Source organism: Microcebus murinus, chromosome 4 (assembly GCF_040939455.1).
Source record: "Microcebus murinus isolate Inina chromosome 4, M.murinus_Inina_mat1.0, whole genome shotgun sequence".
Lineage (NCBI taxonomy): Eukaryota > Metazoa > Chordata > Mammalia > Primates > Cheirogaleidae > Microcebus > Microcebus murinus.
In genome coordinates, this window is record NC_134107.1 from 21311001 (window position 1) to 21328978 (window position 17978).

At 49.7% G+C, this 17978-nt stretch overlaps 1 protein-coding gene across 1 annotated transcript in view; it reads left to right on the top strand.

The window, feature by feature from the left end:
* LRP4 (LDL receptor related protein 4) overlaps positions 1–17978 on the top strand; it is a 48279-nt gene that overhangs the window by 15330 nt on the left and 14971 nt on the right. Inside the window, exons 4-28 of the mRNA XM_020286486.2 lie at positions 75–188; positions 543–659; positions 1013–1141; positions 1360–1479; positions 1892–2017; positions 2620–2745; positions 2937–3071; positions 3455–3580; positions 3888–4118; positions 4942–5098; positions 6729–6946; positions 7107–7283; positions 7704–7826; positions 9465–9673; positions 9848–9929; positions 10723–10828; positions 11666–11867; positions 13348–13537; positions 13621–13752; positions 15035–15175; positions 15532–15618; positions 15729–15900; positions 16421–16583; positions 16705–16930; positions 17297–17600. Coding sequence (XP_020142075.1) covers positions 75–188; positions 543–659; positions 1013–1141; positions 1360–1479; positions 1892–2017; positions 2620–2745; positions 2937–3071; positions 3455–3580; positions 3888–4118; positions 4942–5098; positions 6729–6946; positions 7107–7283; positions 7704–7826; positions 9465–9673; positions 9848–9929; positions 10723–10828; positions 11666–11867; positions 13348–13537; positions 13621–13752; positions 15035–15175; positions 15532–15618; positions 15729–15900; positions 16421–16583; positions 16705–16930; positions 17297–17600 — 3913 coding nt within the window. The remainder of the gene's footprint in view (positions 1–74; positions 189–542; positions 660–1012; positions 1142–1359; positions 1480–1891; positions 2018–2619; positions 2746–2936; positions 3072–3454; positions 3581–3887; positions 4119–4941; positions 5099–6728; positions 6947–7106; positions 7284–7703; positions 7827–9464; positions 9674–9847; positions 9930–10722; positions 10829–11665; positions 11868–13347; positions 13538–13620; positions 13753–15034; positions 15176–15531; positions 15619–15728; positions 15901–16420; positions 16584–16704; positions 16931–17296; positions 17601–17978) is intronic.

Consider the following 17978-nt stretch of genomic DNA (forward strand, 5'->3'; position numbering starts at 1 on the left):
GCACTGGAGCTACTTGGCCTTATATCAGGCTTCCAGGCACTGGCCCCCACAGCCTGAATTCTCTGTGCCCACAGCCCCCCGGGAGTGTGAGGAGGACGAGTTTCCCTGCCAGAACGGCTACTGCATCCGGAGCCTGTGGCACTGTGATGGTGACAATGACTGCGGTGACAACAGCGACGAGCAGTGTGGTGGGTAGCGCTCGGTGGGGAGGCAGGGTGGCCAGTGGGCAGCCTGGCTGTGGGAGGAAATAGCAGCAGTGGCCCTAGTATTGCCAAACCTTGAACTGCCTCAGGTGTCCGGGGCAGCTGAAGGAATGCAGGAGGGGCAGGGCGTTTCAGACCCCCCAGGAACTGTAGACCAGGACCCTGAGGCCCAATTTCTCCAGGGCCTTGGCTTTCCCGGAGAGGCGGCACCAAATGGGGGGGGGTCTTTGAGGAGCTGAGTCAGACCCCCCAGGGCCAATGAGGTTGGGAGTCCGGAAGGTGGGTAAGAGGGCTGCCTGTGGGGCTCCCTCAGGATTGCTGTCCTGTTCATCCCCCCAGACATGCGCAAGTGCTCTGATAAGGAGTTCCGCTGCAGTGATGGAAGCTGCATTGCTGAGCACTGGTACTGTGACGGTGACACCGACTGCAAAGATGGCTCTGACGAGGAGAGCTGTCGTGAGTGGCCCGGGACCTCTGGCCGTTGGGCTGGGCAAGGGCAGAGGGTTCTGTCCCACGGGATGAGGGAGAGGCTGAGGAGTGCACGTACAGTGGCCAAGGACAGTGGGTGCTTAAGAAGCAGCTCCTCGTAGGCTGAGCTAGGAAGGGAACGGGATTCCCAAGTGGGAAGGGAGGGCTCCCATTGGTCCACCTGAATATGGGAGTCTAAAGGCCATCCCAAGCGAAACCCAGTTACATGTCACTTGAGGGAGGTACCTTGCCTGAGCTTCTTGCCCCTTTGAGGAACCAGGGCCCCTCTCCTCTGTCCAGGCCTAAGTGTTAGCCCCTCCCCACTCCTTCCTCCCTTCCAGCCTCAGCAGTGCCAGCGCCCCCCTGCAACCTGGAGGAGTTCCAGTGTGCCTACGGCCGCTGCATCCTTGATATCTACCACTGCGATGGTGATGATGACTGCGGAGACTGGTCAGACGAGTCTGACTGCTGTAAGTGCTCTGGCCAGCTAGGAGGAGGGGAAGAACTGCTCAGGTGGCAAGGCACAGGTGCCAGCTGGGACAGGAGCTCAAGGGAGGAGTTTCTGGATTCTCCGGTCCTTCTTGGGCAGAGATGGAGAAGCCGGGGAGCTGGGGCTGTGGTTTTCTGGTCTGCTAGGGGACACTGTATGCACAGACCAGCTAGAGACAGAAGTCCTGTGTTTCCTCAGCTTCCCACCAGCCCTGCCGCTCTGGAGAATTCATGTGTGACAGTGGCCTGTGTATCAACGCAGGCTGGCGCTGTGATGGTGATGCAGACTGTGATGACCAGTCAGATGAGCGCAACTGCAGTGAGTAGAGGAATGGCACCAAAGGCTGGGCTGGGACTAGGGCGCAGGGGTTGTAGAGCCAAAGAGAGCATTAGCAATAAAGCTTGAAGACATTAGACAAGATCACCATGTACAGTTGTGTAGGTTGTGCACAGGCACAATTATACAGAGGCAGTATGTCTAAAGGGATGTCAGTCACAATAGGCATCAGATTTACGTACTCATTATAGCAGTTTTTCAGCAGGTGGCAGTAAAATGTATAGAGGAAAGGGCACCTTTTTCTGAGTCACACAAAGTTGCCGTAGAGAGCAGGCGTGACGCTGGTGTCAAGAAGAGTGTCATGGGTACTGACACAAAGTGCAGCTTTGGGTGGGAGGGTAGAGTTTCAGGCCAGAATGGGGCCAGCTCTTCATGAGGCCTTTGCTTTGCCCAGCCACCTCAATGTGTACGGCAGAACAGTTCCGCTGTCGGTCAGGCCGCTGCGTCCGCCTGTCTTGGCGCTGTGATGGGGAGGACGACTGTGCAGACAACAGCGATGAAGAAAACTGTGAGAACACAGGTGGAGTCTCCCAGGGGTACCCAGGCCCCTCTGCCTAGAGCTGGGGAAGGGGACAGGGGTAGAAAGAGAGTATTACTGCTGCCTTTCCATGAGGCTCAAGGTGATGCTTTATTCGGATCTTTCCCATGGCCTCAATTTTTCCTGCCCTTCCCAGTTACCCGTGTCAAATCCAGGTGCCAAATCCAGGTGCGTGGTTGACCTGCAGTCTTACGGCCTTAAATACAACGTCAGGGCTGTGAGTTTCAATTGCCGCTCATCCCCTGACACACAGCCAGTGCCCTTCTCTAGCTGGCAGCCCCCATGCCCACTCCCCTGGCCACACCCGGTACCGGGCGTCTGGATACACTTTCGTATCCTGCCCCATGTCCCTTACCATCCCACTGTGGTGTCCCAGGGAGAAAACGAATGCAGACATCCAGCCAGCCCTGTCTGAGCTATTTCCTGCCTTGGACCCCAACCCTCCCACCTTGAGTCTCATCTGTCTCCAGCTGGCCCTAGAAAATGACAGGCTCCCATCTTTTTGTAGCTTTTTGTTGACCCAAGTCCTCCCCTGCTGTCACCTGACTCTCCTCTCCCCCCTCTTTCCTGCCCTCTCTCTCTAGGAAGCCCCCAGTGTGCCTCGGACCAGTTCCTGTGTTGGAACGGGCGCTGCATTGGGCAGAGAAAGCTGTGCAACGGGGTCAATGACTGTGGTGACAACAGCGATGAAAGCCCACAGCAGAACTGCCGTGAGTGTCCCCAGTGGGCGGACCTGGCCCATGGTTTGTGGCCAAACCCCACCCATAGGGTTCAAAGGGAATCCTCCCTTGGGACTCTTGCAGCTTTGGGAGCTGTTCTTCGTGGTCCAGGTGGAATGCCAAGTTGGCTGTCTGGGGGAGGATTCTGGGCTCAACTCCCAACTCTGGCTTGGCTGGCACAGGGCCCCGGACGGGTGAGGAGAACTGCAATGTTAACAACGGTGGCTGTGCCCAGAAGTGCCAGATGGTGCGGGGGGCAGTACAGTGTACCTGCCACACAGGCTACCGGCTCACAGAGGATGGGCGCACATGCCAGGGTGAGCTGGGGCCTGGTTTGCAGCAGAGTCAGGACGCTGGGTAGGGCCAGCAGACAGGCAGCTGTGTTTCCTGTGGGTCAGGCACTGGAAAGACATGACTTCATTTCGTCATCATGATAATCCTAGGAAGTGGGGATCGTCCCTTCCATTTCGTAGATGGGAAAACTGAGGTTAAGTAACTTACTGAAGGCCACATAACTGGTGAATAGCAGAGTTAAGATTCCAGCCCAGGTCTGCATGACCTCAAAGCCCTTAACTACAGCCTGCCCCACTAGGTCTAGAGAGTAGATGAGGATGTGGGCAGAAAGGCAGCTAGTCAGCCTGGGAGTTGGGGATGGGAGGATGGCAGAAGGGAGATTTCCTGACTTGCCCGGTATTCACAGATGTGAATGAATGTGCCGAGGAGGGGTATTGTAGCCAGGGCTGCACCAACAGCGAAGGGACCTTCCAATGCTGGTGTGAAACAGGCTATGAGCTTCGGCCCGACAGGCGCAGCTGCAAGGCTCTGGGTAAGGGGTGTTGGGATTCGGCTGGGTGAACAGAGGGCTGAGCATGGAGAAAGGCCAGGTGCTCTGGTGCCCAGGGACTTCACAGTAAAATTCGAGTTGCATTCTGGGCCCCAAGAAAAACCCAGATGGGGTGGGGAATATAGTTTGGAAGTTGCTACTCTTCTAATACTGATGCTAACAGCTTGGGGCAGGCCCTAGTGGGCAAAGGGCTCCATCTGTTAGCTGAGGACCTGGGGGGTGCATGGTGATGGATACCAGGGGCAGCTCTGAAGCCCAGCTGGGGCCCCGTTTCTATGCCATGTCCCAGGGCCGGAGCCTGTGCTACTGTTCGCCAATCGCATCGACATCCGGCAGGTGCTGCCGCACCGCTCTGAGTACACGCTGCTGCTCAACAACCTGGAGAATGCCATCGCCCTTGATTTCCATCACCGGCGCGAGCTTGTCTTCTGGTCAGATGTCACCCTGGACCGGATCCTCCGTGCCAACCTCAATGGCAGCAACGTGGAGGAGGTTGTGTCTACTGGGCTAGAGAGCCCAGGTAGGGAACAAGGCCCCGTGGATAAGGGAGGGGCCACACTGTGTGCCAAGAAAGAGTGGAAGGAACAGGCTAGTGGTTTGCAAACCTTGGGCAGCAGAACATCATCTTCCAGTGAAATCTTACATGGATATTAGTATATATTAACTTTATAAGTTTAAATATAACATTTGCTCATTATTAAGCTCAGTGAGAATAATGAAGCCATTCTGGTGAATGTTATAATTGGAGTCAGATTTATGGACGACAGAGTTCTCTATCAGCTTTAGCATCTAGTGTATTTCTGAGTTTTGTTTGCTTAGTATTAAGAATGTTCTGATTGATTCAGATAAAGTATATCCAAATGTTTTATAGATTTAAAAAAACAGCACCACCTCACTTGGCAATATCAGGCTATTCTACAAGCTGGTGAAGTGGGTTAGAATTTTATGTCAAGCACATTTGACTCAGACACTTATGGAATTTCTGAAGTGCCTCTGCAAAACCCTAGGGGACAATTTGCAAACCCCTGAGTCAGTGCACTGGAGGACCCTGGGTGGGAGTCAGGGAGCCAGAATTCAGGCAGTAGGGTATGGTTGGCTGTAGGAGGAAATGCAAGCCTGCGGACAGTTACTTAACTTTCCTGTGCCTCAGTTTCCTCACCTTCATGGGGATTATAGAAACTAGCTCACAGACTTGTGATGATTAAATGAGTTAGTGTATGTAGAACGGTTACACCAGTGCCTGACCCAAGAAACTACTGCAGGTAAGAGTTTGCTATTGTGACCATGGTGCAGAGGAGCCTGGCCTGAATCCCTGACACTTTTCCATTGTCTCTTCTCGCCAGGGGGCCTGGCTGTGGATTGGGTCCATGACAAACTCTACTGGACCGACTCAGGGACATCAAGGATTGAAGTGGCCAATCTGGATGGGGCCCACCGGAAGGTGCTGCTGTGGCAGAACCTCGAGAAGCCCCGGGCCATTGCCTTGCACCCTATGGAAGGGTAAGTTATGTCTCAAGCTCCCGAATCCCTCTCAGGACAGTTCCCAGACCATCTGGGCCAGACTTTATGGAGGGCCATCCTCAGGGTGCGGTGTTAACAGCATGGGCTGTGTTCCCAGACACACCTGGGTCTGAGTCCTGGCTCTGCAGTAACTGCCTGTGTGGCGTTGGGCTGGTTAGTTAATCTCTCTCTGCCTCATTTACTCATTTCTAAATTGGTGATTTAAAAAACTTAGCCTACCTCATAGTTGTGTGAAGATTAAATAAGACAGGCCAGGCGCAGTGGCTCACGCCTGTAATCCTAGCACTCTGGGAGGCCGAGGCAGGAGGATTGCTCCAGGTCAGGAGTTCAAAACCAGCCTGAGCAAGAGCGAGACCCCCGTCTCTACTATAAATAGAAAGAAATTAATTGGCCAGCTAACATATATAGAAAAAATTAGCCGGGCATGGTGGTACATGCCTGTAGTCCCAGCTATTTGGGAGGCTGAGGCAGCAGGATTGCTTGAGCCCAGGAGTTTGAGGTTGCTGTGAGCTAGGCTGACGCCACGACACTCACTCTAGCCTGGGCGACAAAGCAAGACTCTGTCTCAAAAAAAAAGAAGAATAAATGAGATGGTGGATTTTAAGTGGCATATAATACACATTAGATAAGTTGTAAATGTGTATTATTTTTAGTATTAGCTCATGGGATTGAGCTAATTAATAATAATTATTATTAGTTAATTGTTAATTATAACAATTAATAATAATTTTGTTGGCTTTTTATTGAAATTAATAGAGAAGTCTCGTGAACTCAAGAAAAACTCCTTGAAATGGAAGTTCTTTGCCTCTGGCTTTAAAAAATTCAATGCAGTCTATTGAGAGAGTGTCTCTTAAGACCCTGCAGTTGTGTCAGCTGTTTTAGAAACACTGTGCATGCACATGTGTGTGTAAAATACAAAAGGCAGGCCGGGCGCTGTGGCTCACGCCTGTGATCCTAGCTCTTGGGAGGCCGAGGCGGGCGGATTGCTCAAGGTCAGGAGTTCAAAACCAGCCTGAGCAAGAGCGAGACCCCGTCTCTACTATAAATAGAAAGAAATTAATTGGCCAACTGATATATATATATAAAAAATTAGCCGGGCATGGTGGCGCATGCCTGTAGTCCCAGCTACCCGGGAGGCTGAGGCAGAAGGATCACTGGAGCCCAGGAGTTTGAGGTTGCTGTGAGCTAGGCTGACGCCACGGCACTCACTCTAGCCTGGGCAACAAAGCGAGACTCTGTCTCAAAAAAAAAAAAAAAAAAAAAATTACAAAAGGCAATGGAGGAGATTGTGAAAAAGAAGAAAGTACCTGTCCTACTTAACAATACAATATATTGTCAATTCCACGGGGTTAGGGATTTTTGTCTGTTTTGTTCACTGCTGCATTTCCAGAGCTTGAGATGTTGTGCCCTGCCCATAGCAGGTACTCAAAAAAATAATTATTAAATGAATTAATGCCCTGTCTAAAGACATTTAAACTCAAACATTCTGTGGACCAAACAGTTGGAGTGCCCTGGGTTAAAGGGATAAAAGCCCCCTACCTGATTATGATCCTGGTTACCAGCCTGTCTTCTGTTACCTGCCTCTCAATTTCCTTTTCTCTCCTCCTAGTACCATTTACTGGACAGACTGGGGCAACACTCCCCGTATTGAGGCCTCCAGCATGGATGGCTCTGGACGCCGCATCATTGCTGATACCCATCTCTTCTGGCCCAATGGCCTCACTATCGACTATGCTGGGCGCCGTATGTACTGGGTAGATGCTAAGCACCACGTCATTGAGAGGGCCAATCTGGATGGCAGTCACCGTAAGGCTGTCATCAGCCAAGGTGAGGCCCTTCCTTCACTCTCCTTCCTCTCTCGTCCTCCTTCCCCTATCTCTGTCCCCAGGAGCCTTGGCAGAGGGTGGGATTTGTGCAGTGGCCAGGCCTGGGCCCAGGGGCCGTGGCAGACCATCTCTGGACTGAGGTCTTGCTGGACTTTCCCCAGGCCTCCCTCATCCCTTCGCCATCACAGTGTTTGAAGACAGCCTGTACTGGACAGACTGGCACACCAAGAGCATCAATAGTGCTAACAAATTTACTGGGAAGAACCAGGAAATCATTCGTAACAAACTCCACTTCCCCATGGACATCCACACCTTGCACCCCCAGCGCCAACCTGCAGGTAAAAAACTGCCTATTAGCTGAGAGGAGTAGCCTCAGCACTGAGGTAGCCTCTGGTGCCTCTGAGAGCCTTCCTTGCACTTGTCATAGTTGCAGTTTCTTCTGGTGGGGAACATCCAGGCTGGCACAGATGTGGGCTAATTCCTCCCTCTGCTGGACATTCAGGGTTGTACAACACCAAGACTCAGGAAAGACTCTGCTTCACTGTTCCCATCTAATTCATGCAGACATTTACAGGGCATCTCTTATGTGCCAGGTACCCACTGTGCCAGCAGCTTGGCCAGATGTAAAAAATAATGAGACATAGTTCCTCCTTTCAGGGAGCTCACACCCTAGCTGAACCGCTAATCCCTAGTCTTGGGGTCACCCTGTGCAAATCTTTGGTCTTACCTGATCCTCCTGCTCTGGGATCTCTGAGCAGGGAAAAACCGCTGTGGGGACAACAACGGAGGCTGCACACACCTGTGTCTACCCAGTGGCCAGAACTACACCTGTGCCTGCCCCACTGGCTTCCGCAAGATCAACAGCCACGCCTGTGCCCAGAGTAAGTGGGTCTGGGACAGCAGCCTTGATGGCAGTGCCTTGAGAGGATGGGTGGGAGGAACAAGGGGTAGGAGTTGGAGAGATTGCCCGTCATGGGGAGGAGCCAGGCTCCTCACGTAGCCCTTGGAGAGGAAAAACTTCAGAGGCTTGAGGGCTCCTATACCAACACTGATGACTGAGGACTTAGTCGTTAATTGCTGTAGGTTCAGTGACACTACCTAGTTGAGTGTGAACGCCTGCAACCAGGCTTGTGTTTCATTTCACCAGGTAGGATGCTTCTCTATAGGCAGCAGGAGGGTTTCAGGCTCTTCTAGAAAGCAGAGGAATGATTTCCTACCTCTTTACATTTAGGCTTACCCTGTTGAAGACTTTAAACCCTTAAACCAGGGAACCAAAATTAGAATCTTTGATGGTGCTCTGTGAATGTAGGTCCTGGCTAAATGTGTGTCAAGCAAGTAAAAGATAATGGGGTTACCTGGTCTCTCCCTGAACTACTGCTTTGGCTTCCTTTGAGCTCATGCAGGATTATTGCCTTGAGAGGGTAGCCCTGGATAGCTCAGCACTATGGGCAACTTTTTCTAAATGTAGTCCAGAGAGGAGTGATCTGGGCATATGGCACAACCTGCAAGGGGCCTGGGATAATTCCTTGCACGTCAGCAGCTGTTCTTAATTACTGCTGTGTACTCCACTGACCCGCTGAAATCTGGTTAAAATAAAATTCTCTAGGGATCTAGGTTCTTTCTAGAGTGTGCGATGAAGGAAATCATTCAGAGGATTTATTCATACGCACATTTGAGAACCTAATTGCAAGCTCTCGATTATTTCCTTGCATACTTTTGTGCCCAGCTCTTCCCCTATTGTCTTTGTGAGATGCAAGAAGTTTCCCCATGAGCTTTCCCTTAAGTGTTTCCCAGAGCTTAGAAGAAGACAGTTAGTATAGTTAGGCAGGAAGTGCCTTTCCAGGTAGAAATGTATGCCGGGAAAGTGTACAGACAGACCCGAGGAGGGGCAGAGCCGGCTGGGAAGAAGCTATGTAGAGGAATGGCCAAGGCTCCATTCCTGGAGTCAGACCTGAGTCCCAGCTCTGATGATTGTAGCTGTGGGATCCTGAGCAAGTTACTGGATCTCTGTTAGCCTCAGGACTGGTCATCTGGAAAATGGAAACAGGAATAATGTGTACCACAAAGGGTTGGTGTGAGATGAGAAAAGCACCAAGGTCAGTCTCAGTGCCTGGCAAGGAAAGCACTCAGTGAAGAGAGGAAAAGGTCTAGGTAGCAGAGGGGAGCAGCAGGAGCCCTGACGCCGACTCAGACGTCAGAGAAATAGGGGTGGAGGGTCAGCAGTGGGCTAGCCAGGGCACTGGGAGAGATTGGGAAAAGTTGAAATGAAGCTGACAGACAAACGGCATGCACTTCTGGGCCCTAGGTAGAATTCGTTTCCATTTGATTCTGAAACCTGATTCTGCTAGCATGGGCTGACCAGTGTTCAAAGTGAGCCTGAGGTATAAAGAGTAGGGGGCAAAGGGCACCAAATCCCAGGAAGTGTGATTGAACCAGATGTCACACAGGTGAGCATCTGTGTCTGTCACTGTTCTTGGATTTAGAGCATTAAAAGAAGACCCCTTTCGGCCTTTGATCAGGTCTTGACAAGTTCCTGCTTTTTGCCCGAAGGATGGACATCCGTCGGATCAGCTTCGACACAGAGGACCTGTCCGACGATGTCATCCCACTGGCTGACGTGCGCAGTGCTGTGGCCCTTGACTGGGACTCCCGGGATGACCATGTGTACTGGACAGATGTCAGCACTGATACCATCAGCAGGGCCAAGTGGGATGGAACAGGACAGGAGGTAGGGCCCAGCGTGGGCCCAGGCCCGCAGAGAGGGCAGAGATTGAGGGGTGGAATCTGCCCTCTCTGGGGTAAGGGTTTCCCATACCTTTGCCAACCTTGAGAATTGGTGGGGTTTGGGCTCCAGGGCTGGAGTGGAAGTATAGTTGGTGATACAGCTTTGCTTCCTGCTCAGGTGGTAGTAGATACCAGTTTAGAGAGTCCTGCAGGCCTGGCCATTGATTGGGTCACCAACAAGCTATACTGGACAGATGCAGGTATGTATAGAAGAACCACATCCTGGCTGTCTAGCATTCCTCTTATTTAAAGCCCTGGTCTCAGGTAGAAGGAGCCCAGTGTCCCTCCTGGACCACTTCTGTCTGACCTGAAGTCCTTGGTAGGTCAGAAGTGGTGGGGCTGCTGTAAAGCTGAAATGAGAAGTTTATATCTGCAGCTCACATGTCAGAAGTTCCCATCATGGCAGCTACTTCTGCTGTGTAGCTGATGCTTAGGAATGTTTTGAGGCATTTCAGGTAAGGAACCCATGCTCTGGGGTTTTCCTTTCATCACTGGGTGCCACAGGCATTTTTATTAGCCAGGTGAATGTGGGAGGCAAGGGGAATGCCTTGAACCTGTGCTACTCAAAAGTGTGGTCCCTGGACCAGCAGCACCAGTATCACCTGGGAAGTTGTTAGAAATGCAAATTCCTGGGCCCCACCCTAGACTAACTGTATCAGAATCTTTAGGAATTAAGTTCAGGAATCTGTATTTTAATAAGCTCTCCTGATTTACACACACTCCGGTTTGAGAATCATTGCTTTAACTATAGGATAGAGTTAGTTGCCTAGGTTTGGGAAGTCTCGCTCTTCCAAGAAATGGCACTGATAACTTCCTTGAATTTCTTCTCATAGTCATCACTAAATATTCCATTGTGCACCTGTCACAAAATATTTATTGAGTGTCTACTTTGAGCTCTACCAGCACATAACCAAGCTCTGTGCTAACCATGAAAGGTAAGAGGGTGAATGAACAAGACTACAGTTAGTATCTTTGTCCCTTACTTCTTGGTAGGTACAGACCGGATTGAAGTGGCCAACACCGATGGGAGCATGAGGACAGTACTCATCTGGGAGAACCTTGATCGTCCCCGGGACATCGTAGTAGAACCCATGGGCGGGTAAGCACTGCCCCTTTTGAATAAGCTCTGCCCATCCAGCCCCAGACCTGAGTCCCACAGGGGAGTCTGGAGATGAGGGAGAGTGGCCAGATCTTATGGACATACCAGAGAAGCAAGGGCAGCTGTAGAAACCACAGAGGGTAGTGACAGCCTTGTCTCCTCCGGATGAGGAACCTTTTTAAATTTTTTCTTTTCTTGTCTTTTTTTCTTTTTCATTTGCAAAAGTAACTCATTGTTAAAAAAAAAAATTAATTCTATAGAAAGCAAAAATTCTCTATAATCTCATTCTCCAGCAATTATCATTGTTAACAGTTAGGGTATTTTTTTTCCCAGACTTTCTTCTAAGTGCATATTAACATTTTTTGTTGTCGGTAGTGGTACTTTTGATTTTACAAAAATGGTATACTGTTCTGTGATTTATTTTATTTTTTGCTTAAATATCTTTCCATTTGAATATATAGATCTACCTTGTTCTTCTTAGTGGTTCTGTAGAGTTTTGTTAAACTTATATACCATAATTATTTAACCTATCCAGTCAAGGAAACATTTCTCATTCCTTATCCTCATCTCCCCTCTTTCTTTCTTCTCGTGTAGGCCTTATTTTCTGTGTACTCTTTGAGCCATGGGCCCTGCCTTTGTTAAGACCCTGGGGTACCTTGAGATAGTGATAGAAAATGCAATGCCTTCCGAGACAGCTCTGAGCCCAGGGCCAAGCTAGGCACTGAGTCAGGAGGCTGGGGCGGCTAATGCAGGCAGAAACCCTGAAACCCTAGGTACGCTGAGTCCCTGCTGGATATTAACTGGAAGGCTTGTAAGACCTCCCTTGCCTTTGCCCAGGTACATGTATTGGACTGACTGGGGTGCAAGCCCCAAGATTGAACGAGCTGGCATGGATGCCTCGGAACGCCAGGTCATCATCTCTTCTAATCTGACCTGGCCTAATGGCTTGGCTATTGACTATGGGTCCCAGCGGCTGTACTGGGCTGATGCTGGCATGAAGACGATTGAGTTTGCTGGACTGGATGGGAGCAAGAGGAAGGTAAGGGTGGCACCAAGCCCTCTCCCCACAGCCTCCAGGACAGCACTCCCTGGCTGGCAGCTGACAGGAGCTGGGGGGACCCAGAGGTATGGGACTAGCTGGGGCATGTACTGTTTCTCTAAGGCTATGGCTGCCCTCCAGAGCTTGGGGGCAGGGGTGGGAAGGGGCTGCTGATTGTTTATGAAACTAGGGACTTGTGTGGACTGTGGGCTGGCGGTATAAATACGCAGACTTTCCTAATAACCAACACAAGTAACACTAATTAATCACTAGTTACACACTGGGCGCATGATCGATCTCGCTCTCTCTGTTTGTTTTTGTTATTGTTTATTTTGGTATAATTTCAAACTTACAGAAAAGTTGCAAGAATAGTAAAAAGAACAAATAACACATTTTGCCACACTTGCTTACCATTCTCATTTTCTCTGTATATATACAAATGCATACACACACACACAATTATTTTTCTGAACCATCTGACATTAAATTGGAGACATCCTGCCCTTCACTTCAAAATACTCCCGTGCATATTTCCTAAGAACAAGGACATTGTCTTCACCACAGTGCAATTATCAAAGTCAGGAAATTTAACATTAATACAATATTACTGTCAAATCCACAGCTCATGTTCAATTTCTCTACTAATTGCCTCAAAATGTCCCTTATGGCATTTTTTCTTCCTTTTCTTTTTTCTCTTTTGGTCCAGGATCCAATCCAGGATCACCCACTGTGTTTAGTAATCATGTCTCTCTGTCTCTCTCTTATTTCTTGGAAATGGTGTCTCACTATGCTGTCTAAGCTGGTCTCAAAACTCCTGGGCCTAAGTGATCCTCCCACCTCAGCCTCCCAAGTAGCTGGGACTATAGGCACATGTCACTGCACCCAGCTAATCATGTCTCTTTAATCTATAATCTGGAACACTTTCTTAGCCTTCCTATGTCTGTCTTGACCTTCGCATTTTTAAAAAGTAAAGGCTGGTTATTTTGTAGAATGTCTCCCAGTTTAGGTTTGTCTGATGTTTCCTTGTGATTGGATTCAGATTATGCATTTGCAGCAGGAATACTACATTAAGTGAAGTGTCCTGAGTTCCCAATGTGTCTCATCAGTGGGCATAGTTGTTGGTTTGTCCCATTATTGTGATACTTACTGTGATTTCATGGTTAAGGTAGTATCCACTGTAAAGTTGCTATTTTTCCTTTTGTAATTAATAAGTAATTTTTGCAGAGATACTTTGAGAGTATGTAAGTAATAGATGACTTCCAGCATCTTCCAGTACAATTATCACACAACCTTTGGAGCCAGCACGATCATATCATAGACTGATAGACCAAGGCTCAGAGATTTTATAACTAGCTCGTACTGGAGGTCACACAGTAGATGGTTGCAGCAGAGCTGCATTCTGACTCCATGCTGACCTCTTGACCACTGCCTTGTACTGTCAGACCTTGCTGGGGATAACACAGTGCTGGGGCCCTGGCAGGTGCTGATTGGAAGCCAGCTCCCCCACCCGTTTGGGCTGACCCTTTATGGAGAGCGCATCTATTGGACCGACTGGCAGACCAAGAGTATACAGAGTGCCGACCGGCTGACAGGCCTGGACCGGGAGACCCTGCAGGAGAACCTGGAGAACCTCATGGACATCCACGTCTTCCACCGCCGCCGGCCCCCAGGTGAGCAGTCCTTGGCCTGCATTGGCTTCTCATTGGCCTTCCTATGCCTCAGCTTTCCCCACTGACCACGCCTCTCTACCCAGTGTCCACACCATGTGTCGTGGAGAATGGCGGCTGCAGCCACCTGTGTCTTCGGTCCCCAAATCCAAGTGGCTTCAGCTGTACCTGCCCTACAGGCATCAACCTGCTGCCTGATGGCAAGACCTGTTCACCAGGTGAGTTGAAGCATCATGGATCTGGATAGAGCCTATGGTGAGAGTGGCTCTCTTCCTTCCCTGCCAGTGCTCTAATGAGGTCTGAGAAACTGAGTCTTGGTGCTTCTAGAGGCTTAGGGGAGAGTCTAAGAGCTTCCAGAAAAGGGGAGAGGTCTAGGCAAGAGGCCCTGGGGAGAGGTAGACAGGATTGGAGGTGGGATCCAGTTAGTTCTTATGGTGTCTTCATGCATGTTAGAAAAAAATATTCCTTTCTCAAGACACTTGTAAAAGTGCCATACTATACCAATTGGTTAGAATAAGATAACTTTACTTTCGGCCGGGCGCGGTGGCTCACGCCTGTAATCCTAGCTCTCTGGGAGGCCGAGACGGGCGGATTGCTCAAGGTCAGGAGTTCGAAACCAGCCTGAGCAAGAGCGAGACCTCGTCTCTACTATAAATAGAAATAAATTAATTGGCCAACTAATATATATAGAAAAAATTAGCCGGGCATGGTGGCTCATGCCTGTAGTCCCAGCTACTCGGGAGGCTGAGGCAGGAGGATTGCTTGAGCCCAGGAGTTTGAGGTTGCTGTGAGCCAGGCTGACGCCACGGCACTCACTCTAGCCTGGGCAACAAGTGAGACTCTGTCTCAAAAAAAAAAAAAAAAAAAAGATAACTTTACTTTCATCTGCCCAAAATTGACATAATAAATATGAAAATGTATGATATCTACAATGTAATGGTACCCTTCCCTTAGATGAGCCACTTTTGTGAGTACACAATCTATGTGACAACAACATTGGAGGGTCTTAGAAGCAGGACCTGGCTACCCAGATGCTGGAAGTCAAGGTTTCTCCCTAGGGGATGCTGCATTTGAACTCTAACCTCCCAGGGAATTTGAGTGAGAAAGGAGCTTTGAACTATGCCTCCCAGGTTGTGGGTAAAGCCCTCTGGGGTCCCTCTACTCTTTCTTTTTTGTTCCTTCTTTCTTAATCTTCATGGTAAAGGGTCCTTCAAAGAGAATAACTTCCATGATATTAATAAAGAGGTATCATTTATGAATATGTGTGAGGTCTAATGGTAAGTGCTTTATGTACATGATCTCTTTTAATCCTTACAGCCAGCCTGTTATTGTTCCCATTTTATAGATGAGAAAACTGAGTAAATTTAAATAACTTGCCTAGAATCACACACAGCTAGAAACTAGCAGGGCCACGACATGAGCTTCCATATGCCTGACATCCAGATCCTCTTAATGGCTGTGCTAGAGTCATCGTCCTCCTTCCTCTCTCCACCTGGGCAGGCATGAACAGTTTCCTCATCTTCGCCAGGAGGATAGATGTACGCATGGTCTCCCTGGACATCCCTTATTTTGCTGATGTGGTGGTACCAATCAACATTACCATGAAGAACACCATTGCCATTGGAGTGGACCCCCAGGAAGGTCTGTGTGGCCCTCCTTCTCCATCTGGCCTTCTGTCCCTGCCCTACACCAATTACTGTCCTTCCTTTCCTACCACCTTTGTCTCCTGCTAAGAACCTAGGGGCTCCCCATTTCCTCTGGCATAATAGCCCCTGTCTACAGTACTTTCTCTTTGGTTGTGAGGGCACGGTTTGAGGCCCTCTTCCCTCCATCTCTGCCAAGAACTGTCCTGTTATATTTCTACACTTTTCCTTGATTTTCTCTGCTAGGGGCTCCAGGGCTCTCTCACATGCCCTGATGTCTCAGGACATGAGTCAGCTGTATGTGTCTTATTGTTGGGGTGAGGGCCTAGGTTGAGCCAAGCCTTCCTTCTCCAGGAAAAGTGTACTGGTCTGACAGCACGCTGCACAGGATCAGCCGTGCTAATCTGGATGGCTCACAGCATGAGGACATCATCACCACAGGTGGGCATGCCTCCCTCCCAGCCCAGGGACTACCTTTCTGACTACAGAGCTGGGGAAATATCCTATCTGTTTTAAAGCAGGAGCCAGCATGTTCTTTTGACTTCCTGCAGGGCTACAGACTACAGATGGGCTTGCGGTAGATGCCATTGGCCGGAAAGTGTACTGGACAGACACGGGAACAAACCGAATTGAAGTGGGCAACTTGGATGGATCCATGCGGAAAGTGTTGGTGTGGCAGAACCTTGACAGTCCCCGGGCCATTGTACTGTACCACGAGATGGGGTGAGAGCTGGTTCTATCGTTCTGGGTAGCAGAGTGGGCTGGCCCAGCTGGGGCTATGAACAGGGTGAAGGTGGGCAGTGGAGAGCAGACGTGCATCACAGGAACACTGAATTGTGGAGGTTACTGTAGGCTGACCTCCCTGGAGATGTTCTGCTCCCTTCTCACTTCTTTGGCAACCTGCTGTCTTTCTGCTGTGCATGGCAGTATAGTATAGAAGTTAAAAGCATGAACCATGGAGTCAGAAAACCAGAATTCAAATATTTTCATTACGTATTAGCTGCATCACTTTGGATCTAGTATTTAACCTCTCTGATCCTCAGCTTCCCTACCTGAGAAATGGAGATGACAATGAAAATGCATACGCTGTGGCCCTTATGAGGATTAAGTGAGAGAATGCATGTGAAATATTTTGCAAAGTGTTTGGCATACTATAAGTACTCACAGTATATCTGACATACTGTAAGTACTCATGATATATGGTAGGGGCTAGAATAATCGGCTAATAATCTTCCTCACTCAGGTTCATGTACTGGACAGACTGGGGGGAGAATGCCAAGTTAGAACGGTCTGGAATGGATGGCTCAGAGCGCACTGTGCTCATCAACAACAACCTAGGGTGGCCCAATGGACTGACTGTGGACAAGGCCAGCTCCCAGCTGCTATGGGCCGATGCCCACACCGAGGTGAGAGCCCTGTCCCTGCTGCTTCCCTAAAGCCTGGGAAGGTAGGAGAGGTCTGTCCAGGATCTCCATTGAGGGCTCCCAGTCTGCTGATAGCCACCCCTACCTTCTCCCTCCTCTGCAGCGAATTGAGGCTGCTGACCTGAATGGTGCCAATCGGCACACATTGGTGTCACCAGTGCAGCACCCATATGGCCTCACCCTGCTTGACTCCTATATCTACTGGACTGACTGGCAGACCCGTAGTATCCACCGTGCTGACAAGGGTACTGGCAGCAATGTCATCCTGGTGAGATCCAACCTGCCAGGCCTCATGGACATCCAGGCTGTGGACCGGTCACAGCCACTGGGTAAGAAAACCCCAGGGCTCTGGGTCAGAGCCTCTGGCTTTCTGAGCTTCAACATCAGACAGAGATATATCCAGAGCTCAGAACTCCTTTACAATAAAAAAACCCAGCAACCTGCCTAAGCCCCCTTCCTGTATCAGGCTATGTTCCCTCTGGATATGGCTGGCACTGCAACTGCATGATGCTGTCACCTTCAGAGGGCTCCTGGAGGCACTACTGTGGACACTTCTTCTACCTCACCCCTGACAGGCACTGAATGCTGTCACTTAGAACAACAAGGAGTCAGCCACAGCAAACTAGGACCTTTGTAAGACTGAGACAGTATTCCAGGCTGGGTGTAAATGCTTGTGCTTCTCTCTCACATCACAGGTTTTAACAAGTGTGGCTCAAGAAATGGCGGCTGCTCACACCTCTGCTTGCCTCGGCCTTCTGGCTTCTCCTGTGCCTGCCCCACTGGCATCCAGCTGAAGGGAGACGGGAAGACCTGTGATCCCTCTCCTGAGACCTACCTGCTCTTCTCCAGCCGTGGCTCCATCCGGCGTATCTCACTAGATACCAGCGACCACACAGATGTGCATGTCCCTGTTCCTGAGCTCAACAACGTCATCTCTCTGGACTATGACAGTGTGGATGGAAAGGTCTATTACACAGATGTGTTCCTGGATGTTATCAGGTATGAGTATCACTGAAACCTCCAGAGGACACAGACTCCTTTCTGATCCCTCATTGGTGAGGTTATTTTCTTTGTTGACCTCTAAATGGACTGAGTGAGTGGGCAATTTGGATAGTGAGTACGAATCCTGACTTGTTCACTTTGTATTGTTATCACTTAGAGCAGAATTTCAAACTTTTGTTTGCTTAAAGATTATATGGAAGCCTGGTATGTAACCCAAACAATAAAACAGATAAAGTTAGGCTGGGGACCTGGAGCCTCCACATCTGCCATTGGATCCCAAGGGAGCTCCAAGAATTCCCTAGGACTCATTGATGAGTAGGCCACGTAGCTACCATCTGTATTGCAGTAAAGGAGCCCTGGCCAGATGCCAAGGCT